Source organism: Plectropomus leopardus, chromosome 1, assembly GCF_008729295.1.
Source record: "Plectropomus leopardus isolate mb chromosome 1, YSFRI_Pleo_2.0, whole genome shotgun sequence".
NCBI lineage: Eukaryota > Metazoa > Chordata > Actinopteri > Perciformes > Serranidae > Plectropomus > Plectropomus leopardus.
In genome coordinates, this window is record NC_056463.1 from 20,190,086 (window position 1) to 20,203,953 (window position 13,868).

Consider the following 13,868-nt stretch of genomic DNA (forward strand, 5'->3'; position numbering starts at 1 on the left):
ATGCTGTGTATCCACACAGGTGTTTTCACTTATTTGGCTGATTATTCCTCTCTGGACTGTGTTTGTGTGTACAGACAGTGGTCGACTGACAATTTCTTTACACCTTTACAATTATTATTAGTCTGTGCTAATAATTCCCGGCATGGTTCCACTCAACATCAATCTGAGTAGAACTCTAATCAGACAAAATAACAAATGAAAATGGGTGCGGATGTGCAGGGTCTACAAAAACTGACTGGGTTTACAAAAAAAAAAAATCAGAGAAGTGTGTTTGAATTTAATCATTGTGTGTTTTACATTTTTATTAGCTGGCAGGAGATATGATGCCTCAGCAATCATAGATCATTTAGCAAGGTTTCAGTTTCTTACCATGGAGACAGAGCGCTGAGTTAAGGAGGCTGTTGTTTGCAAAAGAAGCAAGGCATTCTCAACTGTGTAAATTTATCAATTACCTGCTATCCATGTACCGTACTGGCAGGTGCCGCCTGTGAAATCAATAATCAGACCATAATGGATCAAATTTTACAATTTACAATCCAAATCACAATACATGTTTTTTTTTTTTAAATGGCTGCTACAGTGGGTGTTTGGTTGGTGCTTAATGTTATGACGTGCTTAAAATCTATAAAAGTGAATCTTGCAGTTATTGCAGGTTACAGGTTGAATTTAAAGCAAATGTAACAAAATATCATCAAAAACATCCTTAATCAGCCGTTTTCCGTTGCACACGTTCATAATGCCTAATTTGTTCAAACCTCTCCCCTTTTCCAACAGGCCTTTCACCCAACCTCCACTCACAAGAAAAAGGCCCTCCATCACTTGTTAGTATATTGCCTGATGAAGCCATTGGGGCCACTAACCTGACTCCCGCACCTGGCGCTGTGTTCTGATTCTTTGCAAGGGTCAGTCTGATCTTTCAGAACCAATCACAGGGGTATTCTTTGATTGCAACTGGTAGGGCTGGGTTTCGGCAGAGACCACTGATAAACCAAGACAGCCCACCAGGGTTGGAAATTAGCACCAGCCACAAGTCAAATACTGCTAACACAAGCAAGTGTTCTAGATTTGCTTCACTCACCAGCAAAAAACACATTAGTAATCTGTTGAGTGGCAGGTGGACAAAAAAGTAATTTCCAACACTGAAGCCCGCTTTAGATTCATTTATTGTATCTGTGTCACGATGATTTCGCCACTGCCCCGCCCCTTAGGGAGACCAGTGGCAGTCCTCAGTCTATTCATTCCAATGGGAAAAGTGAACGAGAGTACAGATTATGACTGTTCCCTTAGTCCCATGGTCACTGAAGTGAATATTGGACACATTTGTCACAGGCCCCGGCCCATCTAAACATTCTGACACTGAAATGGCATTTTTTTAGACAAACAAATCAGGATAAAATTGACTTTGTTCGAGACATGTTTCTACTCTCTTAGAGCTGCTCTCCTCGCAGCAAATGGTCAGTTCAATGTCCGCCCAGATAACAAAAGCTGAAGCAGCCACAGCTGCTAACATCCACAAGCAAACTGTTAAACGGCCCCAACAAACTCACAGTGACAATAAAAAGACTCTACTTTATTGTTAAACCCATTGATAACCATTAGATAACATTAGCCATGTGATGCTAACAGTTAATCTTTTCACTGTGTGTGTGCTGCGAGGCAGACTCTCACAACTGTCCCTGGTGCTCACACTCTTACAGCAGTAGCTACAACGCATTCAATCTGCGGTGTGGTGAGGTCGAGTGCGTTGTACTTTAGGGGTCGACAGATTATCGGCCTGGGACGATATTTTGCATTTTGTCGATTATCTGTATCTGCTTTTATTATAATGATCGCCGGTACAATTAAATAATTAAAAAGTGCAAATAAAGTGACAGCATGTGAGGAACTTTTACTTTGTAAAACCTCAGGGAGATTTTTTTATTTAAATTTTCACTTGACTTTATTAAAAAAAAAGTTGCTGGGAACTTGTTGTATATGATGTTGAACGTATCAGTTTTTATTAAACATTTGCTTACGGCATTTAAACAAAGTTTTGTGTTGGAGTTTGTTTTATTCCGAATTCTAAATATTGACATTTTTATTGTAAATGCATATCAGTTCCTTATATGGGTTATCAGTCTCATTAACTACTTATGATCTGTATTGGCACTGAAAAAACAATATCAGTCGACCCCTAGTGTACTTGATGGAGTGGGTACATTCACATTATGGGTATCAAATTAAGTACTCTGCTGATATTGGTATCGCTTTAAGGCTACTGGTATTGCACATTTTTAAACAATATTCAGCCCTTGTAATTGGTCTGGTCTCTTAACTATGTAGATTGTAGATACAAGCAGATGAGATGAGATTTCTCTGCAGGGCGGCTGGCCCCACTCAGAGGGAGGAGCTCAGTGATTTGGGAAGCCCATGATATCAAGCAGCATACTCCTCTTAGAGGAGTCAGCTAAGAAGTCTGGGAGCCTCCTCTGGAAGTGGCCTGGGCATGACAAAGTGGGAGGAAACCCCGGGCATACCCAGAACATGTCGGAGGGATTACATATCTCATCTGTCATGAGAGCACTTAGGGATCCCCAAAGGAAGAGCCTGTTGCTGGGAAAAAGAACACCGGACTGCTCTGCTTGCCCTGCTGGCACTGTGACCCTGACCAGGATAAGTAGCTCAAAAGAGGATGAATGGAAGAATGGATGTCTCCCATCAACTCCATCAGCTCAGTGAATTTATCATAACAGGGAGTTTGTCTGACTGAAAAAAAAAAAAAAACGCTGTTCCTAAGCAGGAAAAAACTCAGACCACATCTTCCTGTACGCAGCACATTACTACAAGCTATAATAAGAAAATCACAAAAAAAGCTTCCATCATGTTCTTACTTATAAACCCTTCTTTAGTGCTTGGCTCAGTGCTGTCTACAGCTTTATATGTTTTAGATGGTCTTTTGTACAGTACAAGCAGCTATTATCAATCACAGTAACAAAACCGATTACACATACAACATTTATGTATAGTTTCTAAAACATGATTACACAAAGGAGAGAAACTATAGAATTTGAAGCCTCTTTAAGCTCAAACATAAATGGAGTCCTAGCTCATGTAGATTCCATGCACTTACACATTTTTTTTTTTATTCAGTGCATTTAACCATTTGAAACCTGAGCAGATTGGCTTCATGTCTTTCAAAAACATTGGAAGGATGCAAAAATCAACTTAGAGAGAAATTAGCCAAAAAAAAAATAGCAAGAAATTAGTAAAAAGTACATAAAAATGACCTGAAAATCAGCAAAAAAAAACAACAAATAAAAAGAAGGAAAAGAAAGTAAAAAATTACCTGAAAAGGGGTGCTTGAAAAATCATAATTATTCTGTTATGTAATTTTAAATATGTAATTATGATAATTATGAATATAGTTTTCTAGAAAATGTTCCCTAGCGTTTTTGAAATATTGTTCTAAATCGACTTATTTCTTGCACTTTGTGCAACATTTCTTACCAAGATGCTCAGTGCCTATTTTGCTATGTTTCTGAATGAAATTAAACCTTTAATTAGGTTTTAATTAGGATTTAAATACTTGTGAAAGGTATCTGAAAGCAGCACAAGAAAAGGTATGTCGATCCAGGTTTCCAAGGGTTGGTTCACACTTCACTTTACTGTATGTGCTGCTTCTCTGTAGGAATGGAATTTTCCTTTACATAAACAAAAATCCTGGTTTTCTTAAGTCGCCAATACCCTGTTTTGGGATGATGAGGGCTTTAATATTTCATTTAAAGCCACCTAGTTGTAGGTTGCACTTCCTGGCTGTATAACTGGAATGTAAACTTAACCAACATTGCCTAGCCACTGGCTTACCAAAAGCCTTTCATTTATTACCAGCCTGCATGACTCTGCAGTGTCTACAGCTTTTAATCAGTATAGATATAATAAAGTTGGTTCACATGCTGTTAGTTGATCACACCATTGGCTACCAGCCTATAAAGTTACCAATAACCCCCAGTCATGTTCACAGCACAATCTGCAGCACATCCATGGCATGATCTTCCAGCCATTAATAGTACAAGCACAGTCATTTATGATTCTCCACTATGGACGCACCTTCTAGCATTTTAGCTGATACCCTACATGCCTTGTGAGATCTGATCTCAATGTCCCACAAAATTAAAACTGAACAGACAGGAAGGCTCAAATAGAATATGCTATACGCCGCCATGACTTCAGCTATAGCTGTTTTTTTTTGTTGTTTATTTTAGATTCTGCTGTCTAACATCTACACATAAGTTTTTCCAGGAGAGCAAAGGAGGAACAGCCCAGATGTGTTCCTGGTCACGGATCAGTGAAGCAGCTATTTATCCTTTCACAGATAATCAAGGGGTCATTTGCTATTTCTGTCTACATACGTGTGTCTCATAGAGCTGAGAGAAGCATGCAGTCATGTGCCCTGAGCATATCCCGACTGAGGCGCTGTGGGAGTCTGGGATGTTGGAGAAATTGCAGCAGGTCCTAATGCTGTGTTTGCCTTCTTTGCTTTGAGTCAAGCTTAATTAAGGTGACATTCTGTTTATGGTTTTCATGGACAGGATATCGAGTGTAGTATTTTATATTATATATGTAGGGAAGAGAAGTGGACATTTATTCAAATTTGCATTGCTTCTAAATTGCTTTTTTCTCTGTACATCATCACACCCATTTCAGCTGTGTTTTTGCACGACTGATTGAAGAGATGTGCTTCCATTTTTAACAAATGCAGCGTTGTAAACCAGCTGTACAACATGTTTCACTTGCACTATACTCATGTAACTGCAACCCAAAGCATCTTTTTAAGCTTCCAGTCATTAATTTCTTTCATTTTTCTGCATTACCATGTTTGTACATGATTACACATTATGCTGTGAGATATGATGCTTTGGTGTGCACAGCAGTTCAGTACTGAATATATCCAATGAAGACACTGATGAAGCACTGCAGTGTTGGATGCATGTGTGGACCCATTCAGAGTAACTGAAGCGGGTTCAAACCACATCCCTGTAGTCCCCTTTACACTGTCTGTTTAAGGTGGGAAAACCACACAGTTTTTTCACTTTTCTGTATAAAAGGTACGATCCCGGCATAGGGAGACAGAGTTGTCTACCCTTTCAGCTGGCAGTTGGGCTGGTAACAGCACTGAAATTGTGTCTGTGTAAAAGGGATAGCCAGCAGAACGGGACCTTTGCAGGGGTGGGATGTTTTGACATGTTATGCACGGCTCAACAACTCAAGGCTTGAGATTTAACAAGCAGCTAGCAGCAGATAGCGTCTACCTCAAAGCAGAAGAACAACGGTCAAAAACATTCGCAAATTGGGAAAACAATGAGTTCAGGGAGCTCTTTACCCTGCCAGCAGCAGACAAGATCAGACCCCATATAACAGGAAGGGTAAATGTTAAGCCATTGTTATTGATTAGAAAGTGCTGCAGACAAGTATGCTATATGTCACATTAGACGCTGTCACTGTGGTTACACCAGTGGATGTATAAAAAGGCCACGCCTCTCTTGCTTCCAATATTTGGGCATGCTATCTAATGCAAAACACACATTAGCCTAAAGTATATGATAAAGAATAGCTTAACTTTGATAACTTATCTTAGTGTCTGTTTACCTGACTAGGTCTCCATGCAGCTGAACATAGAGTCCCTGTCCATCCCTCTGAGCACATAGTTCCTCCACGGTGGTACTGGTGGAGCAGAGCACCAACTGCAGGTCTGTCTGAGGGGTGGAGGAGGCCTGTGGGCCTGAGGCAGGAGGCTGGGGGTCCACTGTCCCCCCATACAGACACACACAGCCCCGCTGGGTGTCTCCCTTTAGCCAGTCCCGCTCTCTTGATCCAAATCTGGTCTTTCTCGTCACGCAGCCGCGACTCCCATTCCGCTTCATGTTGCGCTGCTGACACAGAAAGATTCATTTTAACACACAAATTAACATCAGATACATATCAGCACTTTTAACTGCCTCAGGCAGCCTAAATAGCTTGAGGGTGGTCCAAAATGTACTGATGACGCTCCCAGAAGTGCTATAGGCTTCAACACAACATCTGCACTGGTAGTTACAGGTTAATTTCAATGGTGTACTATCTCTCATCAAGCCTGCTTTTAGAGATTTTTAGATCAGCACTGCAACATAAAATATTATTAAACTAAAACTGGGACAAACATGAAACATGCTGAAACAGTATAAGTGTCCACGGGGCCATTACAGAATTTACAGCAGATTGGTGGTGCTACAAAAGGAATTGAGGGATTTCAACATGAAAACACCCAACTGCTCAACTACAGCCTTCGACAATACAGATTTCATCCTGACCCACTAGAAGTTTGATGCTGTGTTTTTTTTCTACAGAGACTCTGTCCTCTGTCTGTATTTTCTTCCTATATGGGCGTGTATCCCAAAGTGCTCAGCTGAGGTAGCGACCAGGTGCCAGACTATAAGCTGCAGGCATCCAAGAGACACAACCTAATTATAGTGAGGCAAAACAGCAAACGAGTGAATCCTAGGTTGGCTTTTACTTTCGCTTTCGCTAGCGTCACCTACAATCCTGCATAGTATATCTCTTTGCCATCAAAATGTGTTTATTCCTTATTAACAGCGTTCAGTTGACTGCAACCACACTTCCTGATATCCAGCAGGATGCTTTCACACTTTGCTTTAACAGTGCTGTTGCTGCATACTTTCCTACCAGTACACAACTGAAATGAGAACTACGCAGTGGAGTTTCAGTGAAGGTGACACTGCTGGAAACTGGTGCAGTTGTATTTGTAGTCGTGAAGGAGCACCCCTTCGTCTACATTGTAATCAATGTTCTGTAATCATTATGAAGTTATCAGCAAGCATGTAGCGAGTAATTCCAGTGAAGACACTTGAAACTGTTTTTCTTTGTGGACTCAACTCCACATTATCTGAGAAGCCTGTCTCTCTGTGTTGCAGCAGCACTGACCTTAATGTTAAGAACAATCTTAAATGTTTTTTTTTTTTTATTCTTTTCCCTTTCTTCCCGAGGATGGACTCTGTGACTGCATTACTAACAGGAACCAGAATATCATGCTGTCGTTGTTTTCTCTTGTCCTAATCACTTGTGGTGATGTTAACCAGATGTAAAGTAGCCTAATGTCTTTCCTGAAAGTTATGCTATCATGCTATTAAATCTAAATTTGACATTTATTAGGACTGATGTGCTAAAATAATGCAATGACAGTAACACCAGCTGCCTTTGAAAGACAGCTGGTGGTATCAAATCACTATTTTAGATATCAAGATATCAAATCACTATTTTACTCTGTTTGTAGGCTCGGCAGTCCATATATAGTTAATGGAGTTTGTCAAGGATGCACACTGACCCCAGCTATTTAGAAAATGTATAGATAGGATATGACAGCACAAGTCTGAAGAACATCCAGCTTTGTGACTTCACCAACATTGTTTGAAAATTTTGTCATCCTCACCTCATTCAGTTGTGACATTCAGTAAGCCTTTGACCAATTTGCCTCTGACTGTGAAGGAAGATTAACTCAAAATAAATCCTAGGGTCTTTCTGGAAAATGCCATTGAAAGAGTAGTTCAGTGAGTAAAGGGAAACTGTGTAACCACCAGTTTCAGTTGCTGTAGTTGTGTGGGCTTGATGCTGGAATAGCTAAACAACAGACCGACAGTTTTTCATTTACATGAAACACGTTATCCAGCAGACACTGGCTTTAGGGCTTAAACCACAGATTGTACTTCTTCATTTTCGTAGGGCTGCTATTACGGACACAAAGAGTATAGTCAGACCAAACTCTAAATCAAGCTGTAAAACTAAGCAGTGCTGATAAGCTTCTGTTACTGTGTTGTCTTATCTTGTCTAAAATGTTTTCAGAAACTTATGTTAGCTTTACATAATTTGAGATCATTTGCTATCCCCCCTAAAAATGTTGGCCACATTGTTTACTGAGTCAAAACAAAATAGCTTACATTATGTCACCCACCAGCAAGAGCTCATATTAGTCTGGTGAGGTGCAGTGCATTCTGGTAGTTGTAGTTTTGCTTCATTTCAAACTCAAGTTCGTACTAATGCCTTATGCTGTCTCAGACAGAATCCACTGAATAAAGTGATACCCTTTTCCACGGTCCTTATACAGCTGAGAAGCGTACAAGCAGGTGACACTGCAGGTAAGGAGGGAGCTGCCATTTTGCCTCTGGCAACGCCCGCCCCACGCCCATTCCCTGCAGCTCGCTCTCAGCTTTCAGGCCAGGGAGAGCAGGGAGACTTTGCATGTGCTAACCACAAAGAGCTGAGGAATTTTCATGCAGCTCAGTGGAGCTCAGATGAGGAAGACAATAGGCAGGATGTCCCAGATGAGCCTCTCGTGCCAACCAAGCCTGCCTCTACAAAAGGTCATTACCATCAGGTAGGCGGGACCCTAACTCCCTCCATGCTAGCTGGGGCTGATTTCACAGTGATGGTACCCACTCCGACTCCACCTCTCCTGGTGCTGGATGACCTGACAAAGGATCTACGGCTTTCCTGGGGCGATCTGCAGAAGACCCGCTCCCCTGCCCAGGCGTGTAGTGCATGGGCCACTCTCGATCTGGAGCTGGAGTAGGTTATCTGTCCATGCCCCTGCGTCAGTGGCCGCCCACCTGTGCCCCTACCTAACAACTCAGAAGCCCCAGCCTCCACTGAAGCCATGTAGGTAACTGCTAGCTTAGCCAAGAAATCATACAAGGCTGTGGGCCTGGCTGGTGCACTGCTAGATACTATATGCCTGCTGCAAGCCTACCAAGCTCATCTGCTCCGGGAGCAAGAGGGAAACGCCACTGTGGAGACGCATCTGGAGCTCCTTAAACTGACAGATTTCTGCCTTACTATGGCGAAAGGAGCTGCCCAAAAGGCAGGATCTGTGATGAGGTTTTCAGTCATCACTCTGACACAAATGTTGAAGAAAGAAAAGAGCAGGCTGCTCAATGTGCCGGTTAAAACCACAGGACTATTTGGTCCAGTTGTGGATTCAACAACCCACGAGTTTGAGCGTCAGCAGAAGGAGTCGGTCACCCTGCGTAATCTCATGGGCTTACTCTCCATGGTCTGACCTTCGCCCGGTTCTTCTCGCCGAGACTTGCCTTCACAAAGATGCCCAGTCCCACAGGCGACCATCAGGGCCAAAAACAAAAATATGAGCCTGGATCCTAAATGAGGCCAGGACCTTTTGTGACATTTCCTCAGACCATGTCTTTCACGCTGCAGTCTTTAACAAGAGTGCACGTGATTCCTGTAAACACGATGCCAAGCTTAGCCGCGTTGGTCAGCCACTGGAAGTGCTCATGCGCACTATCCGCACAGTTTTATCAAAAGACCATCTTTCTATGAGTAAAATACTTCTGTAACATCTTATTTTAACTTCTCAATTTCCTATAACTGCATCTTACAGATGTCATCAAGAAATGGCGTTTGCTTATTTTAATTCCTTAAAAAGGTCGTAACTGGAGTAGCATTACTCCAGAGGTTAGAGAGGAGGGACGTAATTGTTGAGGAGTTAGTTTAAATTCCACACCTGTTGAAAAAACTGTGGCCACAGTGAAAGTGAGCTGACATACCCTTTCCTCATCAGCTAATATCAAGTCATGTCTGGGTGAAGCACTGAACCGCTGCTTGCTGCTGTGAAATCACTAAGTGGTCATTCCAGTCAACTACAGACACGCTGGGCAGCTCCCAGATGAGGATACGTGTTGCTGTGTGAATGTGAAGCAGCGCTGAATAAGAGCACACATATTCAGTCAAACTGCTCTGAGTCAGAAAAGAATAAATAAATATACTGTATATGAAATAACACCAGATTTGTCAATGAATGATGGCTGCCGTGGCTCAGTTTTACAGTTAGTCCCTTGTAGATATCATGACGATGTAATTGTAACACAAACTGCATCTTGTGCTTCAGAAAATCAACAAACATGGTCATATTTTAGCAAAGGCAGGCAGAAAAGTAGGGTTTGGTTGTGGCCCAATTAAAGCAACACAATTGGGTGCTTTTCTTCACTGGTACTCAAAAATGCAACTTCATTATCTATTGTATGTTAACAGGCATTAAAAAGACTTTTAAGCATTGCTCATTCAAAGTGACTGGATTATGGGTGAATGGTTTTACATCAAGTATTCGTTAGTGGAAACATCATAGGACTAAATCGAATCTGAAGAAAAACTAACATGTTACTTCCAGTATGATGCATTTTGTAACAGGGTGACATATCTTATTTTATCATTTTGATGTGTGCAAGTCCTTTAAATACAATAACTGAGTAATGCATGCAAGTTAATTGAATGGCACAGCTGAAATTCTGTGTGTGTGTGTATGTGTTTGTCGTTGCCTTGTGAGCAGCTACCTCAGGGACTTATATGTTATTACAAATGATGTGTCTTGCCCTAAAATGTCAAGAGCTGTTCGGCAGTGGGCCTTCCTATAAAAGCTCAAACAGCCTACAGTGTGTGTGTGTGTGTGTGTGTGTGTGTGTGTGTGTGTGTGTGTATTGTGGATGTTAATTGGCTCTGGTACATTCCTCACTGAGTGGCAATCATCCACAGATCAATCATCAACCAGAGATTATAAATCACTGGATATCACAGCCATTACATAATATTACAAGGATGCGTTTTCATTCTTGTGCACTTTGCCCTGTTTGAATCACCAACTGCAATGTAAGAAAAACCTTGACATGAAACACAATATAGAGATATTTTTGTTTGAATCACCTACTGCATCACAAGCAAATAAATCCTCTCGTTATGACTTGCCTTTAGCACTCGGATCCCCGTTGCAGCATGAGCTCCCGGAACACTGCGGCTGCCGCGACCTGCAGTCTGATTCAGCCCCGCTTGGTGTACCACCGTGTCCGGCTGCCTGTCTATGCAAGCCCCGTTATCTCCGACATCACCTCCTTTCTTGATGCCCGTTTGGGTGTTAGTCGCCACGACCGCTGCGTTATTATCCTCGTCCTCCATCGCCATGTATGATCCCTATTAACAGCGACAAAAAACAAGTAGTGCCGTCCCGGTACGCGACTGGCAAATTCCCACGGAGAGGTGGAAATTCATCCCGTGTCGGTGCAGCGACGCCATATCCAGACTGAATCTGACTGCTGTCAGATAGGCCTGCTGGAGAGCTGATCAATAAACATTAAAGGGGCGGGTTCAGGGTATTTATTATTCATCAGCCACGGCCCCTTTCTGAGGGGAGAGGCGTATTACATTAATCATAAGGCAAGGCTTTTACCACTTGATGCAATTTATAACGAAAAATCACGATATGCCTTTTGAGGGCGTGTTTTTGGTCCTCACAGCGTTAACTTTTAAAATGTGTGGATTGTATCTGTATATAAGTGTGTAATGTTTGTTTTTTTAATATTCTATGGTACCAATAGATGTAACATTAACATCAATATTAAATGCTATTTTCCAATTAACACGTTTTAACTTGGCTTTAACATGCTTAAATAATTTACTGTTGTTTTGAGGATTACTTAAAAGCTTATTAGAAGTGAAATAACTGGACCTTTATATTTCCCTGTGACCTGGCGACCCAAAAGAAACGTTGGCTAACGTTGGTGAACGTTTTGTTAAGCTGGTAAATTATTTAATAACTATGAATAAAGCAACAGTGGTGAAGGAAGCGCTCAGATCCTTTACTTAAGTTAAGGTACTGATACCACTTGGTGAAAATAATCTGTTACAAGTGAAACGCACAGAAAAAAAACACTCATCCCAAACAAAAAAGAAAGAAAAAAATGTTTATCAAAACAGTTGACAAATAATTTTCTGTCATTCAGGTAATTAATCAACTAATCCTTGCAGCTGTACTTGTATAAATGGTTTGATAATGTAATTGATCTCAACACAGCATCTTTTTTAAAGCAAAAATCTTAGTTTGTAAGTAACCAAGGTGTACATAAATGTAGTAAAGTAAAAAGTACAATATTTTCCCTCTGAGTTGTGGTGGGGTCAAAAGTATAACATGGCATAAAAAGTAAAGTACAAGTACCAGAAATGTGCAGTTAAGTGCAGTGCTCCGGTAAATATACTAAATTGTATTCCACCACTGTAAAGAAATATATAGTACCTCCCAAAACCTTAACAAAGAGTGTCTTATTTTAAAATACCCATAAGAGTTATGTAAATTTAAACAGCAGGCTTTCCTTGAATTTAGTTGTCTATGGCTAAATGTTAGCTAACATGAACTAGCATTAGCACACGTTCAAACTCATTAGTTTAGCCTTTTTTTTTAGCATTCCTTTATGGACACATTATGCAAGGGACATTGACACGATACAGACTAATTTCTGTAGCTTTAATTTACTTGTTACACTACTAGCATGATGATAAATCTTATCCAAGACTGGAATATTTTGGGATATCCTTTAGTTGTTAGCTAGTTAGCTGCTTATGGCTAAATGTTAGCTAACTTTAAGCTAATTTACATACCCTGCTAGCTGAATTAGCTTTTTTCACTAGCTTAGCCTTCCTTTTTCATCCCTATCATACAGCTATGTTTCATTGAACACTTAACAACATTAACAAAGCACAGGGTAATTTCAGTAACTTTAATTTAGCTCAAACACACCGCTAACATAATTAGAAAACTTCTAAATCACTTTACTGAATTTCCTTTGAGCTTACCTTCGGTACAACTGGCACCAGTGGGACCAACAATCCAGCCAAAATCATGTTGGAGGATGTTCATTTTTTTTTTTTTTGATTGGTAAATAATTTGGGAAAAACAACTGCTCATGATATCCAGGCAGAAATCAATAAAAGGGCAGATCTGCAGAAAGCATAACAGACGACTGTCAAGGGTGGACTGCCAACCCCTCAGGTGCCCAAATGATTCACTAAGTTGCAATTAGTTTGTGAAAATAGGATTAATTGCATATGTGTTGTGTGAACTGTACCACTCACACAAAATAAAGTTAAAGGTGGCTCCTGCAATTTCCCTTTTACTTTTACAATTTATGTATTCTAAACTAAGTGCTGCAAAATCCAGGTGGTATTAGCCTAATCAAGAGTCAGGAACGTCCACTGACACGCCTGCTCATAATTACCTTTAATTCTGGATTCTCAGCTCAGTTCAGCAGGTATGTTGAAGCACAGGTGACAATGATAACATTAATCATGGCTCTGTTCAAGTGTGCTTTTCTTGCTGTGTCAAGATGTTTTCAATGGAAGAAAGACTGTTAGAGACTCAACCTTACAAAGCTCTTCCCAGGTTATATCACAGGTTATATTTTCAGAACAGTTCACACACTGGCCTGAATTAAAAGAGGCTGGCCACAATGACTTTTTTGTTGTTGCAAATATTCCATTAATCAACACAATTTAACACATTCTTGCAATCAAACATTACGCAGTAGACAAGAAAATACAAAATCAATACCAATCTTAAGTTGTGTTATTCACCTGTGCCATATGTTAATATTGTGCATAGGTATGCCAAAATGGCAAGCAAGTGTTGCATAGCATGAATTGTATTTTTCTCTCCAAAGATTATTTTACTAGAGATAACAAACCCCGCTGCACTCTGCAAATGCACTTTGCCCTATTTTCGAAAAAGACCTGATGAAATACTATTGAAAAAGAGACACATTTACATCACTTACTTTATTACATTCATTATTAATTTTGACATGCCTTTGGCCTTTTTGATTGATGCTTGCAAATAACACAGAGGTGGCATGTTTTATGGATAGATAAAGGTTGATTGCTGATTGAAGAGTTATGCAAAGGAGTTTGACACATTAGACATTCACAATTATGCAAGTAATTTCTATCAGCTGAGAATAAAAAGGTTTCTTCTGTCCAACACAGTGAATCCATTAGAGTTCGGGGTC

General features: G+C 40.6%; 1 protein-coding gene across 1 annotated transcript in view; it reads right to left on the bottom strand.

Annotated features, from left to right (window-relative positions):
• The window catches only part of phlpp2 (PH domain and leucine rich repeat protein phosphatase 2), a 51,921-nt gene extending 39,217 nt beyond the window's left edge, over positions 1 to 12,704 (bottom strand). Inside the window, exons 1-3 of the mRNA XM_042488110.1 lie at positions 12,661 to 12,704; positions 10,783 to 11,004; positions 5,626 to 5,906 (exon numbers count right to left, since the gene is read on the bottom strand). Of these exons, the coding sequence (XP_042344044.1) occupies positions 5,626 to 5,906; positions 10,783 to 10,995 (494 nt within the window). The 5' untranslated portion in view covers positions 10,996 to 11,004; positions 12,661 to 12,704. The remainder of the gene's footprint in view (positions 1 to 5,625; positions 5,907 to 10,782; positions 11,005 to 12,660) is intronic.
• Between the last annotated feature and the right edge of the window lie 1,164 nt (positions 12,705 to 13,868).